Source organism: Narcine bancroftii, chromosome 5 (assembly GCF_036971445.1).
Source record: "Narcine bancroftii isolate sNarBan1 chromosome 5, sNarBan1.hap1, whole genome shotgun sequence".
NCBI classification, from domain to species: domain Eukaryota; kingdom Metazoa; phylum Chordata; class Chondrichthyes; order Torpediniformes; family Narcinidae; genus Narcine; species Narcine bancroftii.
The window spans coordinates 210,771,893-210,794,353 of record NC_091473.1 but is presented as its reverse complement, the minus strand read 5'-3'; the positions used below and the strand labels follow the sequence as shown (position 1 = coordinate 210,794,353).

The window sequence follows — 22,461 nt, the reverse complement described above, 5'->3', positions numbered from 1 at the left end:
ATTTTTATCTTTGCAACATGATGGTTCTACTGCTAGCCCTCAACTCTCTCTGGAAATCATCAGTCTTTAGCTGAACATCACATGGGGTTCACTCATGAACTGGCTAACACTTAAATATGCAGGATAGCTCTAGGTCAGGGCCGTGCTTGACAAACAAGAGTGCCACTTCATCATTCACGTTCTCCATCTGTATTCCTTGTTTGCACAAGCCCTTAAGAGCCAGGTCTGCTGCCTTGTTCAGCCTTATCCAGTAATCAACTGAGTTTTCTCTGTGCTTGGGCAAAGTAGCATAAAAGTCTGCGAGAGGGAGACATGAGGGGGGATCACTGAAATATTGGAGGAGAACATTGTATATTCTTTCAGGTTTCTTGCTAATGTCAAGCTCAGAATTACAATACAAGGCAATCTTCACAACATCTCTGGCTTTGCCCATCAAATGGTTCTTAATTGCTTCCGCTTGGTCATACACAGGATCTTTTGCTTTCATATAAATCCAATCCTGGACTGAGTATTTGACAGTTTTGTCATTTTTGAATGTCTGGAGTTCTTTATCAGGTTTAACATGAACGGTCACATGTGGATGATCCTGTCAACAACACTACCTTGTGTGTTCTGGGTGGCAGAGGTAGCCTAGTGGTCACTAATCCTGTTTACAACATTAGCTGACCTCACCTGCACAACTATCACATATGAGCACATGTCTACAGTCAGCAGTATCACTAAGCTCAAAATCCCTTCCTTCTGGCAACCCAGAACTAGCAGCCCATCCATTATTATTGTAACATATGCTTTCAACTATTAAATGTACCTGCATTGTGTATATTTATACAGAAAGAAAATGGAGTAGAAAGACAAGATATTGTAAAAAAACAAGAATCATGTATACAACAGTACTTCGAGGTCTCTAACTACGACCAAATCCACGGTCTTATCTAAATCTGACCACACATTAATCTTGAAATGCAGATCGGGAATGCAGCAGAGCATCCAGGCAATGAGCATCAAACTGATCTGAAGATCCAGAGTCACGGCACCAGTGTAACAGGTTCGCATAGGACGTAGAAGAGACAACTCACTGAACTGTTTTCCAACTTTTATTCGCTCTCTTTTAGAAGGCAAAGTAACACAACCATCGTCTTCTGAGTTTTCTTCCTTTTCTGTCCCTTTTTCTCCCTTAGCAAGGTAACAGCAGTGTTGAGACAGGGAGGGGTTTAGGAGGTGCACAAGGGGTGTGTACCACCTTACTCATTCCCACTGGAAACATTATTAAAATGACAGTAAATACAAGGCACTCATTGATATAAAATTCACAAATATAGAATTGAGAATATAAATTATTAAACCCCATTTTTTAATCTGTGTTCCCTTCACAAAGCTCACAATCTTTGTTTCATTTAACCCCCTCTCAGGTCTCTCTTTTTCTCTGCACCATGTTATTTAGCTGTCCAGATGAAATCTCCCTCTCTATTTTCTTCCCATCAAAATATTCCTCTTGTGGTTTCCATAATGTACTGATCAAGAAAGTGCGCACAGATACATTCTATCAACCCCTCGTCAGGGCTCCTCAGACTATATCTCTCTGCATTCACCTCCATGTTTCATCCCCCATGTCTCTGTCCATCCCATCAGCCCGTTCAGATGGTCAACACCTGGGCAGAACTGGGATCAATATCCCAGGGGGATTGTCTGCCAGTGCTGTTGGGGAGGGTTAGACTATCTGTAGGATGATAGAAGTAAGTAAAATAGAATCAAAAGCAAAAGAAGAAAAGAGGAAAGTCAAAGTGGAGGACAGGAAAAAAATCAATGCAAGAGACAAAAAAGGCCACATTGCAACTTCATTGTAAAACTCACCAAGTGTGAAGGCACTTTACCTGAATGCCTAGAGTACTGGAAACAAACAAGTCTAAAGGAGTGGCCATTGTACAAATGTGGTTTCAGGTTGGAGATGATTGGGAATTCCCAGGGATATCAGGGAATTTGGAAGGATAGTCAGGAAGATACGAGAGTTAAGGTAGCACTCTTAATTCAGGATGAGATTAGGGAGATAGCAATATAGTTTCTGAGGTGCAGAATGTTGAATCAAACTGGGTAGAAATTAAAATAAGGGGACAAAAATCCCTAGTGCAATTAGTCCACAAGTCACCAAATAACTGCATTACAATCTCACACACACACACACACACAGATCAATGTTTTTAAAGGACATTCAGGAAGCTATATACTGTTGGGTTCGGAGACAACATTGACCAGAAAGTGCTTCGGAAGTCAAGAATGAGGCCAAAATCTTCCAATTGCAGCCATTTTTATTCAATGTCCATCAAAGTACAGGTCAGACAGGGTCTGCCTGTACCAGTCAGCCCAGCAAGTACAAGGGGAAGTGACCCAGGAGATGTGATGCAGTTTAGATGAAAAATCCAATGAACAGGTGCACAGGCTGACTGCAGATTATACAAACACACAGAGAGTTGGAGCTGTGAGGAAAATCCCCATCATAACAATAGTCTGGTAACTATATCATCGACTCCACCCACAAACTGGAAATACAACATCTTATATTCCGTGTCCACAGTCTCCAACCAGATGGCATGAACACTGATTTCCAATTTCCATGAACCCCTTTTCAGTTTCTCTTTCCCTCATCTGTTTCCTTTTCTCCAGTTCTCACCCCCTTCCCTGGCTTCTCTATCAGAGAGAAATCCTCTGTGTTGTCCTTTCACTTCTCAGCTTCTCTCATCGAACCTCTCACCAGTATCTAGCTGTAAGATGATGCTTCCCACCTCCCCCCCCACAACCTTTTTATTCAGGTGTCTGTCCCATTTTTCGGCACTCCTGGAGAAGGTGCTTAAGCCCAAAATGTCAACCGTCTTTTACTTTCTATGGATGCTGTGTGAGTTTCTCCAGCACTTGTGTCCTGCATTAGATCCCAGCATCTGCACATCCTCATCATCTGAAAAACAATAAATTCTAAACACCCAAGGGTGCATTCAAACGTCTTGTCCAGCAGTTTAATGACTTTAATGACTGGCTGGTTTACGATTTCACTATAAAAGCTCAATTTCGTAGGCACCAGGTCAGAAGTCACCACCATGTTCACCTCAGCAGCGACACACAAAATTCTGGAGCAACTCAGCAGGTCAGGCACCATCCATGGAAGGCAATAGATGGCAGGAACTCCATACTCAGAATAGCAGGGAACGAGGGCAGAAGCCCAAATAGTAGGGAGAGCAAGACGGGGAGAAGCTCGAGCTACAGGGAAAATCCCCATCAATACAACAATCCTTAAACCTGTGGCCTCTGAAACATCGACCCTTCATCCCACATGTCTGTTCTGAAAGGGATATACAAGTTAAACTAAAATTGCTTCCCGCACATCATCCACCTCCCTCCATATTCATGAGCCTGTCAAGAACCAACTGCACCTGGTTGCCTGTTCCAGGTGCTCACCGGTCTGGGTAATATATTTACCTGGAACTCCCTCCCTTAAACACGTGCACTTTAGCATTTGACATTTTACCAGAGTAAAAGATGGTGACTGCCCATGGTGAAAGTTCAGTCTCCCCATGTGAACTCACTGGTGTCCTCACAGACTAGAATGGTGATTGAACTCTTTCCCGAGTTCAGGTGAATGATATCTCCTCAGTGTGAATTCTCCAATGGGCCTGCAGAGAAAGGTACTGGCTGAATCCTTCCCACACATGCTGCAAGAGAATGGTCTCACCCTGGTGTGAATCCACTGGTGAGTTTGCAGGCTGAAGGGCTGAGTGAACCACTTCCCACACCACAAGCAGGTGAACAGTTCTCCCTGGTATGAACCCGCTTGTGTGCCAGCAGGCCAGAGGGCTGAGAGAACCTCTTCCCGCACAGAGAGCAGGTGAACGGTTTCTCCCCGGTGTGAACTCTCTGGTGCCTCAACAGGTAGGAGGACTGTGTAAATCCAATCCCACAGAGGGAGCAGGTGAATGGTCTCTCCCCAGTGTGAATCCGTTGGTGTTTCTGCAATCCATAACGCTGAGTGAATCCCTTTCCACACAGAGAACAGATGAATGGTTTCTCCCCAGTGTGAACGCGCTGATGTGCCTGTAGGCTGGAGGGTCGAGGGAACCCCTTCCCACACAGTGTGCAGGTGAATGGTTTCTCCCCAGTGTGAACTCTCTGGTGCCTCAGCAAGAGAGAGGACTGGGTGAATGCGATCCCACACTGGGAGCAGGTGAACGGCTTCTCCCCAGTATGAATTCTCCAGTGGCCCAGCAGATAGGAGGAATGGGCAAATCTCTTTCCGCATTCACTGCAAGAGAATGGTTTCTCACCAGTGTGAACTCTCTGGTGCCTCAGCAAGTTGAAGGACTGAGTGAATCCAATCCCACAGAGGGAGCAGACGAATGGTTTCTCCCCAGTGTGAACCCGTTGGTGTGCCTGCAGGCGAGAAGCCTGAGAGAACCCCTTCCCGCACAGAGAGCAGGTGAACGGTTTCTCCCTGGTGTGAACCCACTGGTGGGCTTGGAGGCCAGAGGGTTGAGAGAACCCCTTCCCACATAGGGAACAGGTGAACGGTTTCTCCCCGGTGTGAACTCTCTGGTGCCTCAACAGGTGTGAGGATCGAGAGAATCCCTTCCCGCATATAGAGCATTTAAAGGCTCTGTCCCCGGAGTGAATGTTCTGGTGTTGCAGGAAGCTGGAGTACTGGGCAAACCCTTTCCCACACACATGGCAGGTAAACGGACTCTCCCCAGGGGGAACACACCCGTGCTCCACCAGCTCCTTGGAGGTTTGAAAGCTCTTCCCACAGTCAGAGCAGGGGAATGGGCTCCCACTAGTAGGGACACACTGGTGTTGCAGCAGTGGGTCAGAGCTGGTGAATCCCTCCTCACACTCGGAACAGGGCAACGGTCTCTCCCCAGTGTGAACACAGTGACGCAATTCAAGCAAATGCACAGAAAGCCCTGCATCACCGCACGCTTCACTTTGGAGTGTTTTATCTGCCCTATCACTGGTCACCTGACCCTCCATGTCAGCCAATCAGCTCATCCAGTTCATGCACTCAACGGTTGTAGCGTTTCTCCATGTGGTGATCCCTGCGCTCCTAATCGTCTGGTAAATCTGGCTGGTACTATGGTCCCAAGGAATCCAGTCAGAGTGTCAGACCACAATGTGGCATGGAAGCATCCTGCCTGGAAACGCTGCTGCTTTCTTAACCCTGTGAAGAGAAGATGGTGGAGTGAGAGGGAGCAAGACATTCTCTGCAGCCAATGTTCCAGGACGATACACACTGGAGGCAGGGCCAGCAACACGACAAACCATGGAAGTGTCCTGAACTGTGAGGGGGATCATCACAGACAGGTAGACACATGGAGGGTGAAATTTAGCACAGAGAAACAAGCGTGATACATTTTGATGGAAAGGAGGAGAGGCAACAAACATGAGGGAGCAAGTAACTGATTATGAACTCATGCTTTTGGGTTATATGGGGTCTAGTTCAGTGAACTATGTTTAAGTAAATATGACAATCTGTAGGTGAGCAGGAATTCTTCCAGATTTTTATGTAAAAGGCTCATGGCAGCTTTTGTTTTGGAGGTCGATGACCACATTAATACTCAGAATCTTCAATGGCACAGAAACTGCTTTGTCCAATGAGACTCAATTGCGTGCACATAAACTGTATCTCCACGTCAGCTTTCCTTTGTGATATTGGAAGGATAGTGAACTTTCAACCAATCACAATCACCCAACCCACCAACAGTTGCATAAGAGACCTGTCACTCAACCGCAATCACCCCATGTGACATCGTACATATTAAGTGTCAATCATGTTCGCTCGCAACTGTGCACAGGGTTCCTCAACCAGCAATGGTGGGAGGAAAGGAAAGGGGATTCCTTTGCAAAGACAGTGCTGGTGGCAGGAATTCAGCCACATCCAAGAGCTCAGCTCAGAGGCCTGTAATTGGGACAGGCAAGATACAGGGAGAGTACACAGACCTGGATGTTGGAACATCAGACTACAAAGCAGAATCTCACTCTCCTTTCCCCCAGCTCTGCTTTCACACAGCCAATACCCCTTCCCCCATCTTTCCTCACCTTCCCTCTCTCCTGTCCTCCCATCTGTTTTCAATTCACACCTTATGTCTGTTGGTCTGTACTCTTCCCCCTGCTGTTTCTTCCCTTCTCCATATGCCTGCTTTTCACTCATATCTTGAAGGCCTCAGGCCTGAAAAGTCTATTATATATCCTTACCTCCTATGGATACCGCAAGACCTCTTGAGATGCACCAGCATTTCTGTTTTTACCCTTGAGACCCACTTTCAGGCCAATGACCACCACGTGTCCCATTCTCCCCTTCAGATTTGGCAATGAAAACGATGTTTACCCTGCAGGGGAGGGAGACTGCGCTTCTTTTGCAAAGTGAAAACTCGGAAATGCTGGAGGAGCTCAGCAGGTCTCACAGCGTCCACAGAAAGTAAAGATATATTACTAACATTTCGAGCCTGAATCCTTTTCAAAGTATGTCAGAAGTAGGCAGTGTCTGAATAAATGGCAGGGGGAGGAGTACAGAGAAAAAATATGGAGAAGAGGCCAAGGCAGAGGAAAGGTGAGAATTGATAGGGGAGGGAGGTTTGGCTCTGTAAATGCAGAGCTGAGGTTAAGAAGACAGGGAACAGGAAATAGAGAGAGACAGACCTGCAGGAAAGGGGAGGGGGGTTGTCTGGAGGTCAATGTTAATACCATCCGGTTGGAGGACGTCCAGATAGAATATGAATAGCTGCTCCTCCAATTTGCAGGTGGTTTCAGTCTGACAGATCATGAGACCAAGGGAATGAGAGGGGGAATTGAAATGAGTGGCCACTGGGAGATCCACGCTATTGTGATGACGAGGTGCTCAACAAAGCGATTTCCCAGTCCGCACCTAGTAACTTCAATACCACAATGGGAGCTCCAGAAGCCATAGATGACCCCTGCAAATTCACAAGTGTTGCTTGTTTTGGGCCCCGAGTGGTAGTGAGGGAGCAGGTGTGGCCGCAAGTGAATCATCTCCTATGGTCGCAGGGGAAGGGGCCAAGGTAGTGGTGGGTAGGAAGGGAAGAGTCATAAAGGGAGTCACAGAAGGAAAGATCCTGATGGAAGGCAGAGAGGGGAGGATCAGGGAAGGTGGGGCAGGAGCACATGGAAACGATGGGTCCTGGGACAACTGGGTTTGTGGATCGAGGAAGTAGAAGCAGGCAGTGCTGGGTTGGGAAATAATGAGGCTGGAGGCTGTGTTAGGGAGATGACCAGAAGTGATGAGTTCAGAGAGGGTGTACGATACAGTGGTTTGATGAGTTTTGGTGGGGTCCTGTTGGAGGGGTAAGTAAGAAGTGTCTTCGAGTCACCGTCTGGCTTCAGACAAATACAGGTCTGTGTGCCAGTTCAACATGCCACCCTTGTCTAATGGGGTAAGACTGGAATGTGTAAGAGTGGTGGCGAAGTCGAGATGGTTGATGTCTCAGCGGTGTTGGAAATATAAAGGTCCAGATCAGGCAGAAGGCTGAAACAAGGCATGCAGGAGGAGGAAGGCTTAAATCAGAAGGGGTCTGTCATGGGTGGGGGGGGGGGTGGTGGGGTTGGTGTAGAACCAGGTTGTAGAAGTGGGCACAGAGATGGAGCTGACAGAACGAGTTTGGCATCATGGCGTGTGCGGAACTCTGAGATGTGAGTGAAGGGGGACAAAGCTGAGGTGAGGGTAGGGGGAGATGTTTAAGAGGAACCGGAGGGACAACATTTTCATATAGAGTTTGGTCCGTGTCTACATCAGCTGCCTGGGAATGCTGTAGAAGTGGACCCCAGGCCCCAATTGTAGTTTGAAAACTACACACCATTCTCACACTGACATGTTTATCCATGGCTTTATGCACTGCCAAACCAAAGCCACCCGGATTGGAAGAATATTCCATCTAGGCATCGTTCAACCAGATGGCATCCTCCTGTCCCCGCCCCCTGTCTCTCTCTCTCTTTTCCTACCCCTCTGTCTCCTTCCAGTTCTGCATTCACAGAGCGAAGCCCCTCCCTAGCCCAATTCTCAGCTTTTCTCCCCTGCCCTGCTCTCCATGTCCATCACTGGCTTCTTGGCTGTTGTCCTTTGCTCCTCCCCCTACCCCCTCTTCCCTCCTCCCTCCAACCTTTTTATTCAGACATCTACCTGTTTTTTACTCATACCCAGGTCCCAAACGTTGATCATGTATCTTTGCCTCCTCTGGATGCTGTGGCACCTGCTTAGTTTCTCCAGATCTTTTGTGTATTTACTAATCACATCTCCAGACTTTGTTTCACACTTTGATTGACAGTTGCTTTGACCAGTGTAAGTGAGGATTCATTGATTGGGTATCACGGAGAGGGTTTGGAGGGGATGAAGCACCCAGCAGTAGGGACAACCAATTGCATCATTGTTGAGGGGATGGAGTGCACAGCCATTGGTGGGGAGGAGAAGCTAATTGTGATCTCCTGAAGGCAGGCACACAGCATGCATTGGAATCTGTTTATTTAAGGCGGAGCAGAGCAAGGTTTCTGACTCCCAATGCACTGTGGGTAAAAGCACTGTGGGTAATATCACTGTGGGCCAGCAGCTTCAAGTTCAAGTTTATTATCATCCGATTTTATAAGTACAACCCAATGAAACAGCATTCTCTGGTCCTCAGTGCAAAAACAAAGACACACACAACCAGACATTACACACATACAGACAAGCGATATATATGCAGTACATACATAAAAACATTGTTTAATAAATAGTAAAGTCTCAGAGGGCTAGTTTATTCAGTATTCTTACTGACCATGGGAAGAAGCTGTTTCTCAATCTGATGTTTCCAGCTCGGATACTCCTGCATTTCTTTCCAAACGGGAATAGCTGAAAGATGCTGTGTGGAGTGGGATGGCTTTTTTTTCGCACTCTCTTCAAACAATGATCCTAGGAGATTATGTCGATGGGATTGGGGGGGTGGGGCAGGAAGAAAACTCCAGTGAATCTCTCTGCCACTCCTATGATCCTGTGGATTGACCACCAATCCAATAGTCTACAGAACCATACTACACTATGATGCAACCAACCAGGATGCTCTCAGTGAGAATCAGGTTCATGAGATTTTCCATCTCTTCTCTGGAGTACATCTCATTGTTGTTGCTGATGAGGCCAACTACTGTTGTGTCATCTGCAAACTTTTATTTTTATTATTTTATTTTAAAAAATTTTCATACATGTGATCATAGCCAAATACAAAATACAATAATCAAATATTAATATTGAGTCCATTATACATGATGGTATAGAACCCCAACCCCCTCCCCCCTTATCAAAACCCCCAAGAAAGAAAAAGAAAGAAATAAGAAAAAGCATAGAAAAAGAGAAATAAAGAAAAGAAAAACAAGATTAGAAACCTGGTTGCTAAAGGATATCCCTCACCACAAGTCTCTGACCAGTTGTATCTTTTAATACTTCAAGGAGGTTAACGATATTTTGGATTTTAGGGAAAACAAATATAAATTAATTCTTGAAATTTGTAAATACAGGTCAAATTTTCAAAAATACATCACATTTATTTCTCAGATTATGTAATCTTCTCAAGAGGAACATAGCTATGCATTTCTGCATTCCATTGTTCCAACCTAAATGGGTATCTGATTTTAATTTTGGTCTTATCCCTTCAATTTTACCTAATAAAAATAACATTGGGGTTTTGTGGAAATTTAATTCCTGTAAAAGTTACCAAATTTATCCAAAAGGGTCTCACTTTAGGGCAGGACCAAGTAGAATGTAAAAAAAGTGCCTCTCTCCTGGCCACATCTAAAACACTGGTCTGATAAATCGGATTTCAATCTATTTAACTTCTGTGGTGTGATATATAATTGAGGTAAAAAATTATATTGAACTAATCTGAATCTAACATTTATAGTGTTTGTCACACTATCTCGACATAACTCTGACCAATTTTGTTCATCAATGTTAATATTTAAATCCATCTCCCATCGCTCTCTGGACCTATGTATCTCCTGTTTGAGAGTTCCCTTCTGCAATAAAGAATACATAGCTGAAATAAATTTCTTTATATGTCTTTATTTCTTTATTGCAAATTAACATTTCTACATCATCACATTTCAGAAATAAACATTGTTGGATCCAGTTTATCTCTTAATTGATAAAAAAAAGTATTATTTTATATCCTAATTTATTTTTAATTGCTCAAATGACATTAAATTTCTTCCTTTGTAACAATCTTCTATATATTTAACTCCTTTCCGAGACCAAATGTTTAAAAATTGATTATGCATGGAGAATGGAATAAGTCAATTTTGTATCAAACGCATTTTAGGCAAGACAACCTTCCTCATTCCCATTTTGTTGTTTACCTTATTCCAGATATTAATCAAATGTTTCAACAAAGGTGTTTCCCTCTCCCCAGATATTAATTTTGATTCCCATTTATATACACAGTTTTTTTATATTCTCTCTCCTATTTTATCAATTTCTATTTTAATACATGCTGGTTCATCAAAAAACGAAGCAAGAAACCTCATTTGAGCTGCCTTATAATAATTTTTAAAATTTGATAACTGTAAATCTCCTAACTCAAACTTCCATGTCGGCTTATCTAAAGTAACTCTCGACATCTTATCCTTCCAAAGAAAGTTTCTTGTATATTTATTTAATTCTTGAAAAACACTTTGTGGTACCATTATGGATAATGTTTGAAATGTATTGTACTCTAGGAAATATATCCATTTTAACACAATTAACCCTACCCAATAATGTTATTGGCAGCATCTTCCACTTGTTCAAATCTTCTCCAATTTTCTGAAGTAAAGGTAAGTAAATCGATTTATATAAATTATTTATTATCTACCCATAACCTGATACATTCCCATATTCTTACAGTTGTAGCAGTGGCTACACTGCTCCTGCAATAACACACACAACCAGACGGGTTGAGCTCAGTGAGCAGACTAGTTTATTGCAAGCTGCTGGGCTGCACTGATACTCCCAGCCCGGACCTGGCTAAGAATCATGCTGGAGGGTGCTGACGTCATCCAGGCGTCACGTGGTCCCCAAGCGTGGGTTTATGAGTCCTGAGCTGGAAGGAAGGGAAACCCCTGACGGCCCCATTTGGCCTGCTGCCCCGCTGCGTGCCTTACAAGGGGGCCGGTTCACCTGCCTTGTGATAAGCCGCCACACAGGCACCCCCCCCCCCAGAACTGGTGCCAATGTCCTTTTTTGCCAGGCAGCCTCGCTTCTTGGGCTGGGCAACGACCACGAGCTCAGTGGGATCGAGGTGCGCTGGCTTCAGCCTGTCCATGGTAAACAGTTCATGTCTGCCACCCAAGTTCAGTGTAAACATTGAGCTGGAACGCTGTATCACCCTGTATGGCCCCTCCTACGGTCGCTGCAGAGGTGTCGCGGTGGGGCCCCACCGAACAAAAATGAACTCCACTGAAAGCAGCTCACCAGGAACATGAGACGGGCAGGTGCCATGCCTGGGCGGCAGTGGAGGTTTGAAGGAGTCCAAGCGTGCCCAGAGGAGGAAGTAGTTTGTGCGGCGACCGCTGAGGATTAGGAGGTGCATTGACGAACTCACCAGGTAGTGCCAGCGGCACACCTAGACCAGCTCAGCTGATGATGCCTGAAGATCTTCCTTGGGAGTGGAGCGGATGCCCAGGAGCACCTAAGGCAGTTCGTCTGTCCAGTTGGGACCGGTGAGGCGGACCATGAGCGCCGACTCAAGGTGGTGTTGCAAATGTTTGACCAGTCCATTGGCCTGCGGGTGGTAGGCTGTGGTGCAGTGAAGTTGTATCCCCAACCTGTTGGCGAGCTGTGCCCAGAGCGCAGGTGTGAACTGGGCGCCCCGATCGCTGGTGAGGTGAGCCAGGACGCCGAACCGGGCAACCCAACCATGCAACAGGGCTCAGGAGCAGGAGTCGGTGGAGGCATATGGCATCGGGATCACCTTGGCCAGCGAGTAGTACGGTCCACCATTGTAAAGAGGTAACGGTTGCCCCGGGAAACGGGTAAAGGTCTGATGATGTCAACGTGAATGTGGCTGAACCATTCCCGGACATGCTCGAACTCCTGTACAGGCACACTGGTGTGCCTGTGCACCACGGATGTCTGGCAATGGGTGCATGTTCTGGCCCAGCCTGCGATCTGCTTCCGCAGCCCATGCCATACGAACCATTCTGCCACCATCCGGTCCGTGGACCTGATGGACGGATGTGAAAGGTCGTGGATGTGACAGAAGACTTGCCTGCACCACTGCTGCAGAATCATTGGCCACGGGGTGCTCAAGGAGATATCACACAGGATGGTGCCTTCGCCGCTCGGAGTCGGGAGGTCTCGGAACCACAGGCTCCTGATGGCAGTCTTGAAGGCCCTCATCTCTTCATCAGCTTCCTGGTCCCGGGTGAGCTGGTCGAAGTCGAAGCTAGGCGTCAGCACACAGATGGCCAGTCGCAAGAGTGCATCGGCAACCACATTGTCCTTCCCCGCTTGTGCCGAATGTCGGTGGTAAATTCCGACACAAAGGAAAGGTGGCACTGCTAGCAGGCCGACCAGGGTGAGGGGTTTATGGATTGTGGTCGGTGAAGATGGTAAAAGTCCTCCCCTCCAAAAAGTAGTGAAAATGCCACACCGCCAGGTAAATGCCAAGTAACTCGCAGTCCATATAACCATAACCATTTATGGAGCGGAAACAGGCCATGATGGCCTTTCGAGTCCGCACCGGGTCATTGATTTTGTGCGCCCTCTTCAGGCATTGGTCCCGGTCGAAGGCACTATACTTGCGTTCCGGCGGGTGGAGCAGGCAGCTGAAGAATGCCAGCGGCTTCCAATGCCCATTCACCTGCTGCTCTAGGACGGCACTGACGGCTGTGGCAGAGGCATCAATAAAGAGCGCCATATGCAGGTCGGTGTGTGGGTGGGCGAGCATGGCGGCCCTCGCAAGGGCGTCCTTGGTGTCCTCAAATGCGGTGCTGGCTTCTGGGTTCCAAGCGAGTGTCTTGTGCTTGGCTGCGATGTAGGCGAACAGCGGCTGCATGATGTGCGCAGCTCCCGGGATGAAGCGGTTGTAAAAGTTGACCATACCCGCGAACTCCTGCAGCCCCTTGAGGCTGTTCGGATGTGGGAACTCCCTGATGGCGGCAACCTTCACAGCGGCAGGCATGGCTCCTTCGGCCGTGATGGTATGGCCGAGGAACTGCATGGACTCTTTCCTGAACTGGCACTTGGCCGGGTTGATGGTAAGGCCGAAGTCGGCCAGCCGGGAAAAAAGGACACGTAGGTGGGCCTTGTGTTGCGCCCTGTCCTTGCTGGCGACAAGGATGTCATTCAAATAAATAGACGAAATCCAAGTCCCTGCCCACAGAGTCCATGAGGCGCTGGAAGGTCTGAGTGGCGTTCTTGAGCCCAAACAGCATGTGCAGTGTCTTGGGTAAACTTGTACCTCTCACTTTGTTCGTTTTAGATTGGTCACAGTGTTCGAGCTACCGAAAGAAAATAGACCGAGAGCAGTTCAGTTTATACAAGTTTTTATTACTAAATCTAAAGCTGAATTCACACTGCAACATGCAAGCCATTCCCAATTATACTTATCAATGCCTGGACTGGTCCCAACTGCCAAAGCGAGGTGATGACCACACACTTGTAGTAGGTTGTCTGGGCGCCGGTAGCAGCTTCTCCACCTCCCCGGACTGGGATGTCGGTTTGGAATCTTGAAGTTCTTCTTCTTGTTGAGAGATGTTGCCACCTCTTGGAGAGTCTCAAACTTCAGCAGTGGGACCATGGCTTATATTACCCAAAAATTGTTTACTTCAGATCTTATCTCTTTGAACAAATGATTTAATTATCTTCAAGGTCTCCTGACAGTCTGCGACCAACAAAAGACAACTGCATCTCTTGGCCTCATGGTGGAAGTTGGATAATGTCTACTAATTCATATGCATCCCTGGGCCCCACAGTGTAATTTCGATTGTCTTCTGATGCAACTGCATCCCTTCTTGCATAAATAAGCTGGTCTAAATCCTCCATTACATGCAGTATTTCGAACAGGCCAAAGGGGTTGATGATGGCCATCTTGGGTATATCCTCAGGGTGCACCGGGATCTGGTGATATCCGCGCACCAGGTCAACCTTGGAGAAGACCCTCGCGCCGTGCAGGTTGGCCGTAAAGTCCTGGATGTGAGGGATGTGGTAACAGTCAGGAACGGTTGCCTCGTTGAGCCGTCAATAGTCTCCGCAGGGATGCCAGCCACCGGAGGCTTTCGAGACCAGGTGGAGCGGTGAGGCCCATGGGCTGTCAGATCGCCGAATGATCCCCAGCTCCAACAGTTGCGAAAACTCCTCCTTCGCTACCTGGAGCTTGTCAGGCGGGAGACGGCATGCCTTGGCTTGAACCGGCAGGCCTTCAGTGGGGATGTGGTGGAACACACCGTGGCATGGCGAGGTAATGGAGAACTGTGGCTTGAGGACTGTCGGGAACTTGTCCAGGATCTGATGGAACTTGTCTCTGGATGTGCTGATCATGGCCATCTGATGTTGCTCCGAGTGGGAGGCATCGATGCGTCCACCAGGTGCCTACATCGAAAGTCCACCAGAAGCCCGTGTGCGAGGAGGAAGTCTGCACCCAGGATGGCAGTCGGGAGGGACGAGATGGTGAACCTCCACATGAAATTCTGTTGGCCGATCTGGAAGTTGATTGTCTTGTCTCCATACGTCCGGATTGCTGTTGCGCTGGCCGCACAGAGGGGAGGTCAACGAGGTCGGTTCCTGGATTCAATGGCTGTGGCCGGTATGACGCTGATCTGGGGTCCAGTGTCAACAAGGAACCGTCAGCCGCTGACTGAGTCCCACAGATGGAGAAGGATGTGTCCTTGGCCAGCCGCCACAGCCATTAACAGCGGCCAGCCTGGTCGTTTTCCAGGAACGAGCAGGGCTGGCAACACTTCTGAGCCTTGGCTCCCCAGCGCTGGGTCTGGGTCTGCAGAGGTCTGAAGCAGATGCTGTGGCCTTGGTTATGCTCTTGGGGGCCGCTACAAGGGCCGGGTGCTCTACCGCAGCACTAGGGGCGGGCTTGGCATAGTCGTGCCCGTGCCTCATGACCTGCTGGACCACTGAACCTTCCGAGAATCATGCCTTCTGGGTGACCTTCCTCGGGTCAGTGAAGCTCTCCTGAACCAGCAGCAGGCAGATATCCCCGAGCACATGTTCGAGGAAGATGCGCTTAAAAAGTGGGCAGTTAGTGTGCTCACCCATGAAAACGAGCATCTCGTCCATCAATTCCATCTGGGTCCTGTCCCCCAGGGCGTCGAGGTGCAGCACGCGAGCAGTATGCTGGTGTCTGGATAGTCCGAGGGACCCGGTAAGCACTCGCTTGATGGTCTCATAATTGTCCTTGGCAGGTGCGTGCTGAACAAGGTGCACCATGCGTCTGGCAGTGGCCTGGTCCACGACAGCAACCACATGGTAGAATTTGGTCGTGTCGGACGAAATCTGGCGGAGGTGAAACTGTACCTCCATATGGCCGAACCAGGTCTCCGGTTCCTGAACCCAGAATTCAGGTAGTTTCATGGCTATAGCGCTGATCCCAGGCTCACTCATGATGGGTTCAAAGACGTTTGAACAAGTCAGGGGTCACCAATTGTAGCGGCGGCTACACTGCTCCTGCAATAACACACGCTCAGTGAGCAGACTTCTTTATTTCAGGCTGCTGGGCTGCACTTATACTCCCAGCCCGGACCTGGCTGAGAACTGCGGTGGAGGGCGCTGGTCACGTGGTCCCCAAGCGCGGGTTTCTGTGCCCCGAGCTGGAAGGAAGGGAAACCCCTGACAGCGCCATTTTGGCCGGCTGCCCCGCCGCGTGGCTTACAAGTGGGGCCGATTCGCCTGCCTTGTGGTGAGCCACCACACAGTGTTAAATATAATTTACATAACAAACCTATTGGTTCTGTCAAGTAGATCAAAACATCATCAGCAAATAAATTAGTTTTATATTCCTCTTGAATAACTTTAAATCCTTTAATATCAGGATCAGATTGAATCAATTCTGCAAGTGGCTCTATTGTTAAAATAATAAGAGCAGATGATAATGGACATTCTTGTCTATTAGATTTGGTTATCTGAAACCTGCCCATTTTTTACAACTTTAGCCTTAAGTTCATCATACAAGGCTCTAACCCAATTTGAAAATACCCGTTCCATCCTGAATCTTTCAAAAACCTTAAACAAAACGTCATCTGCAAACTTGATTACTCTGTTGGAACTGGATCTGGCGATGCAGTCGTGGGTCAGTAACGTGAACAGGATGAAGCTGAGCACACAGCCCAGAGGTGCTCCAGTGCTCAGCATGTCTTACTCCTGACCCAGACACTGTGTTCTGCACCATTTTAATGCCATTTTCCTGTTCAATAGTAACTGTAAATATTATCTCTTTTCACTTACATGGAACTTAAAATGGAAGATTATGCAGTGGGGATATTCTAGTCAATTTTACCGGCACAACACTGTGGGCTGAAGGGCCTATATTGTGCAGTAGCTTTTTTTTAAATGTAATTCACTGTATACTATGGTTTCATTATGAAGTCTCTGTTTGTCTGCGGCAAATACAAATTTCAGAGCATTTGTACATTGTAAATTACAATAGACATTTTTATTATCTCCCCATCTGTATCCAGAAAACTGGTCTCCACCTGGCATCCTGGTGTGAGGCCTTGCACCGTGAAGCCGCGTGCTGCACTGATGCTGTGGTTCCCTGCAGGACCTTGTCCGAGACTTGTTCTTCCACTCTGGTGACCTGCATTGTTCCACTTCTTCCTCTGAGTCCATAACACTCGATGTCTAGGCTGTTGAACCAAGGGCATGGCCATCCAGGGAACCCATTCTGTGGATCTTTGATGTTCAGTAAAACTGCTGCCAGCCCCATTCTACGGGCAGTTGAAACTTGCAGAGCCATTGATGGAAACACCCGGCAGTTGGACTCCGTGGAGGAATGCTAACAGATGCGTAACTGACTGGTATGGTCACCTCAACTCTCAGACAAGAATAAACTCCAGAAGGTTGTTAACTCAGCCTATGACATTAGAGGCATCAGATTTCACTCCACTGAGGACATCTACATGAGGTGATCTCTTAAAAACCAGCCTCTACCCTCAAGACCCCCACAATCCAAGCCATGCCCTCTTCACTCTGCTACCATCGGGAAAAGGATACAGGAGCATAAAGGTGAGTATTCAATGGCACAACGACAGCTTCTTTCCCGCTACCATCAGATTCCTGATTAATCAATGAACCAAAGACCCTGCCTAACTTTTCGTGCACTGCTATACATTTCTTTATTTATAGTAATGTTGTAAGGTGGTTATAATATGAATGTTTGCACTGTGACGCTGCTGCAAAACACTGAATTTCAAGATAATAAATTCTGATTCTGCTGTTCCTGCTCCTCCCGGATCTGTACCATCAACAGCAGTTGCAGTAGCGCTGCCATCCTGAGGTGTCCACTGGTCTGCTCACAAAACAACCCCTATCTCTGCCACTGGATTCCCACGACAATAATTTTGAACAGGTTCTGCTTTTTTTCCCTATTGTTGTGGAGGACATTTAACAAGCTCTTGGTCTCTGCTGTTCTGCAAGAGGGCGATGGCTTCAACATTACCCACAATGCCGGGTGCTCCGGAAACTGCTCCATCTGCCTTACTTTGGAAAAACAACATGCACTGCAACGTGGTTAAACTGGAAAGTCTGCTGTTGCTGTGATTGTAGTGCAACTCACAAAAGTGCTGGAGAAACTCAGAGGTCATCGCCTATCACCACATAGTATACAGCTCAGCTTTCAACACCACCATACCCTCAGTATTGGTCAACAAGCTCCAAACCCTGGGACTCTACACTCCCCCTCCCCCCGCAACTGGATCCTTGATTTCCTCATCAGAAGTCTGTATAAATCAGAAACAACATATCCTCCTCACTGACAATCAACACAGGTGCACCTCAAGGGTGCTTGCCCACTGCTCTACTCACTCAACACACATGTACGTGGGACTAGAGACAATTCAAATGCCATCTACAAATTAACCGATGACACTACAGTCGTCGGCAGAATCACAGAAGGCAACGAGGAAGTGTACAAAGAGTTGTGAACTCAGCCAGCACCATCATGGGCATCAGTCTTCACTCTATCGAGGATATCCACAAGAGACAGTGTCTTAAGACAGCAGCCTCTATCCTCAAGGACCCTCACCACGCAGGCCATGCCCTTTTCACTGTTTCCATCAGGAAGGAGGTACAGGTCCCTGAAGACACGCATCCAGCTCCTTCCCCTTGGTCATCAGATTTCTGAATGGACAATGAACCACAGACACTACCTCACTTTCTCTTCTTTTAGTATTAAATGTATTTATTTTTAAGTGTAATTTATAGCAGTATTTGTACCTGTGATGCTGCTGCACAGCAAAGACTTTTTTGACATTTCTGATTCTGACCCCTGCACTGTCCTGTGAGGGCACAAACCAATAGAACACACAACCCTGGACAACAAAGCATTACAATGCACGGATCCTGACCTCAGCAGCCCCAGGACTGCACTGTAGGGATACTGATTTATAGCAGCAACTCCTTGCAGGACAGAGAAAGACATGAACAAGCCCAGCACTGCAGTGTGAAGTCACAGACCACTCTAATCCCACTGTGGACTGACAACTCTGGACCAGTCAACCCCACACTGGAGTGGGGGGTGGGGGGGAAACGACACAGACTTGTACAACCCAGCTTGGGACACAACTGCACTGCCCAGTCCAGCTCCAGTACTGTACAGCAGAGAGATACGACAAGGAGAAACAAACCATAGTCCTTCAAGGACACGGAATGATTCAACTTCAGCACAGGGGAGGGGCAGGTAAATCTCTGGAATGTTCTATCCTTGTGGGTTGGGAAGGACAGATCACAGAGGGATTTGGAGAGAGGGATGATCATGTTGTGAATGATCGAGAAATGTGAGTGAAGTGGAAATGACAGGGAAGAGGAGGTCAGTCCTGGGGCAGATCAGCAATGATTCCACTGAATGGTGAGGCAGATCTGAGGGCACAGGAGGAAAACTCCTGCTTCTGTTTCTGTGGTGATGAGTGGACACAGGACTGTGTCAGTGCCCATCCAATTGTGGGTGGAATTGGGAAACCATTGTGGAGAATAGTCAGGGAGATGACCGACAGTTTGGTTAAAGTGGGAGGGTGCAAGGACATCTCAAAGACCAAGGAGTTTTGTGAGGCAAGCTCAAAGCTGAGGATCCCAGCCACCAAAGCAACTGCAGGCAGGGGTGGAGTCTCATCGTCAGAGAGTTGTAGAGTTGAGAAACAAACCCTTTGGCCCATTACATCTGTGCTGATCATCAACCTGATCCACACTTATCCTGGACACCAACTGCTTTGTGAGAAACATTTATCCCTCAGTTTCCCTTTAAACCTCCTCCCTCTCACCTTTAACCGATTCCCTCCAGTTTTACACACTCCCCCCCATGGGAAACAAAACCCTGTCTGTCAACCCCATCTGTATCTCTCATTATTTTATATCCCCCCTTGCATTTCTTCCCCCTTCCCCCCCCCCCCCAACCCCCAAACCTACTCAGTCTCCTTCCCTCTTGGGTAACCAGGAAAATCTGATCCAATTCCTCTTCATAACCCAGGCCCTCCAATCCAGGCATCACTTGGTGAATCTTTTCAGCACACTGCCCAATTAGATGCAGTGTGTCAACCAGAATTGCACATCACACTCCAAGTGTGGACCAGTGGACCAACCAGTAGTTTGTACAACTGGAAGAGCACATTCCAATTTCTCCACACATTGATTTAGCTGAAGGCAAGTATGCCATTCACCTTCTTCCCCACCGTATCCCCTTGTGTCACCACTTTCAGGGAAATGTGAACTTGCATTCCAAGGTCTCTATGTTCCACAACACCCCAGCTCTGATTTAAATTCACAAAATGCATAATTTTGCACGTCTGAGTTTAATACCATCTGCCATTCCTTTGCTCACATTCTCAGTAAATTTCTATCCTGTTGACACTTGAGACTTCACTGTCCACTGTGACATTTTCTGCAAACTTATTGATCCTGTCCCCTACATTCTCATGGAAGTCATTAATTAATCAATAGAGGACACAACACCAATCCCTGCAGAACACAACTGCTCACAGGCTCTAATCCAAAAGGAGAAATAAAAAGAATGCAAACTGGGGTCACAGATCAGGGAGGAGAGATTTCAGAAGGTCACAAGACTGGGGAGGTTGAGGGGATGAGCTCCAAGGCAGGATGTGAACACCAACATGGGAATGCTAATATAGAGGAAGGGAGCTGGAGGAGTGAGGCCATGACAGATACTCACTGTTCAGTGCCCAGCAGGCAGAAAGAGCAATCACTGGGGTCCACAGTGGAGGGGCAGTCAGGTCACAGATCCACATGGGAATGGCAGAGAGCAAAGACTAATTGATATAATCGCCACCTCTCCACATCTGCAAAGCACAAGAGAAGCCGATTAGATCACCTCTCATCATTCTAAATTCCTGCAAGTGCAGACTGACTCCACTTCAGTTCAGATCTTAACCTCAGCTCTGATATTTAGATGAAAAATAAAAAACCTGCAATTGCAGGCAATGTCTGTGAAGAGGGAAACAGAGTTAAGACATGTATCTGAAACCCTGCTTCTCTCCCTGGAGATGCTGTGCGACCTGCCCTGAGTTTTTCCAGACTGGTCTGCCCCTACCTCTAGATGCAAGTCCCTGTCGGTTGATCTTGGAATCACCAACTAGAGGGAATCGTTTCTCCAGATTGATCCTTACAGTTCAGCTGAAGATGAGTCAATGCTTCCCTTCCCAGCCCATGGGATCAGATCCCAGTGTGGGGTATAAACCCCACGGCCCTGTATCCTCAGGCTGAGATTAGGACCAGACCCAACACTTCAATTCCAGGACAGCTATGCTCCAACCACCCTTTGATCAATGCCCCAGAACCTCACTGATTTTCTCCACTTTGCCCCGATAACAAAGGGGAGGATCTGACTACCTTCTTTCCCACCCATGTCTCCCTTCATAGTGGTGGAATCCCAGAGACAGACAGCACAGAAACAGACCCTGCAGCCCAATTCATTCCAACCAAGATGCCTACCTGAGCCAGTCCCAGTTGTGTGTGTTTGGACCAGGAACCTCTGAACCTTTCCCATCCATGTGCCTATTTATATATCTTATTACCTTTGCATTTTCCCCTGGCAGCTCCTGTCAGATCCACACCACCCTCTCTGGGCAAAGTTGCCCCTTGTTTGTCCATGATCTCCCCAACACTGGGGCAACTGTCATCACTATTCACTGTTTATTGGGATCCCCCCTCCCCCTAAAGGTCACCGTCACCCTCCAACAGTTCAGGGAATGCAGTCCCTCCTCATGACACAACCTCTCCCGGTGCCATGACCAGGACATGTTTGCAGCCAGTTTGGCCCCTCACACCCTCCTCGCTGCTTCACTTGTCGCTGTCTGTGCTGCCCACTGAACAGCTTCCATTGCACCTGGATGCTGCCCTCACTCCCTGCCGGACTCGCCCCAGCCCGGACCTTTGTGCCGCTCGCCCCCCCTCCCCGAAGCCGCTGATCGCCAAAGGCCGCACTGAACCCCCGGCAGCGCGGCTCAAACCAAGGCCGGGCCTGCGCCCCCAGAACACTGAACTTACCTGCTCCCCAGGCCCCGAGAACATGGCACTCACCCCCCTCCCCGGGTCCCGAGAACGCGGACACCCGCCCACTCCGGGCCCGCAGAGCCCACGGGAAATCTCACCTCCACGACCAGCCTCAGTGGGCCGGCCCGTCACTGAGGGAACGGCGCTCATGACGCTATGTGTCTCTATGACGTCAGCGCGCACTCCTCTGCCAGCGGCAGGGCGGCCGCGACCCGGGAAGAGACGGATTGAGCTGTCAATCAGAGAGGAGCGGCCCGGGGCAACTCGAGTTTGGGCTTCACAGAGACATTCCTCGTTAAATCTGCAACGGGAAGCGAAGTATTAATTCCAACTGGGAACAAGATGGAACAATGCAGCGAGGAAGGGGTGACAGTCTGAGCGACAGTCAGGAAGGGGAAGAACAGCAGTCAGACAAGGGCACCGCTGTGGCCATTCCTCAATAACATGTGTCCCATTTCCATCCTGTATGGGGGACGCAGCGGCCAGGGACAAGTCCTATCTCTCTGGGCGCTCTTCGCATTGGTGTCTCAGGAGAGATGGTGGCAGCCAAAAGACTGGTTCATGTATAAAATCACTATTATGCCTGTGTTGTGACTATCACTGACAATACTTTTCCTGAGTAATCAGGGGGGCGTACCTGCCCCAGATCGACGGGTGGCGAGTACCATTTGTTGCATCTTTTAACTGTTTTTAATAGTAATGAGTGCTGGTTGTTAGTGCGGTCGGATGAGTTTACTCAGCTG

General features: G+C 48.0%; 1 protein-coding gene across 4 annotated transcripts; it reads right to left on the bottom strand.

The window, feature by feature from the left end:
• Nucleotides 1–2,285: 2,285 nt before the first annotated feature.
• On the bottom strand, nucleotides 2,286–22,006 carry LOC138764701 (zinc finger protein 135-like). Of its 4 annotated transcripts, none has more exons than XM_069940946.1 (4): nucleotides 21,817–21,992; nucleotides 20,379–20,505; nucleotides 8,799–8,932; nucleotides 2,286–5,194 (listed from the first exon to the last, which is right to left on the bottom strand). In XM_069940946.1, exon 4 carries the CDS (start codon nucleotides 5,005–5,007, stop codon nucleotides 3,715–3,717), a length of 1,293 nt encoding a protein of 430 aa, XP_069797047.1. In that variant the 5' UTR covers nucleotides 5,008–5,194; nucleotides 8,799–8,932; nucleotides 20,379–20,505; nucleotides 21,817–21,992; the 3' UTR covers nucleotides 2,286–3,714. The 4 variants fall into 4 exon arrangements, with proteins under 4 accessions (XP_069797047.1, XP_069797049.1, XP_069797048.1 ...); XM_069940948.1 differs by having other exon boundaries at nucleotides 21,746–21,819; XM_069940947.1 differs by lacking the exon at nucleotides 21,817–21,992 and adding an exon at nucleotides 21,713–21,801.
• Nucleotides 22,007–22,461: the final 455 nt, after the last annotated feature.

Bases quoted from the DNA above. Each gene is read 5' to 3' on its own strand.
- LOC138764701 (XM_069940949.1), bottom strand. From the start codon at position 5,007: ATGGAGGGTCAGGTGACCAGTGATAGGGCAGATAAAACACTCCAAAGT.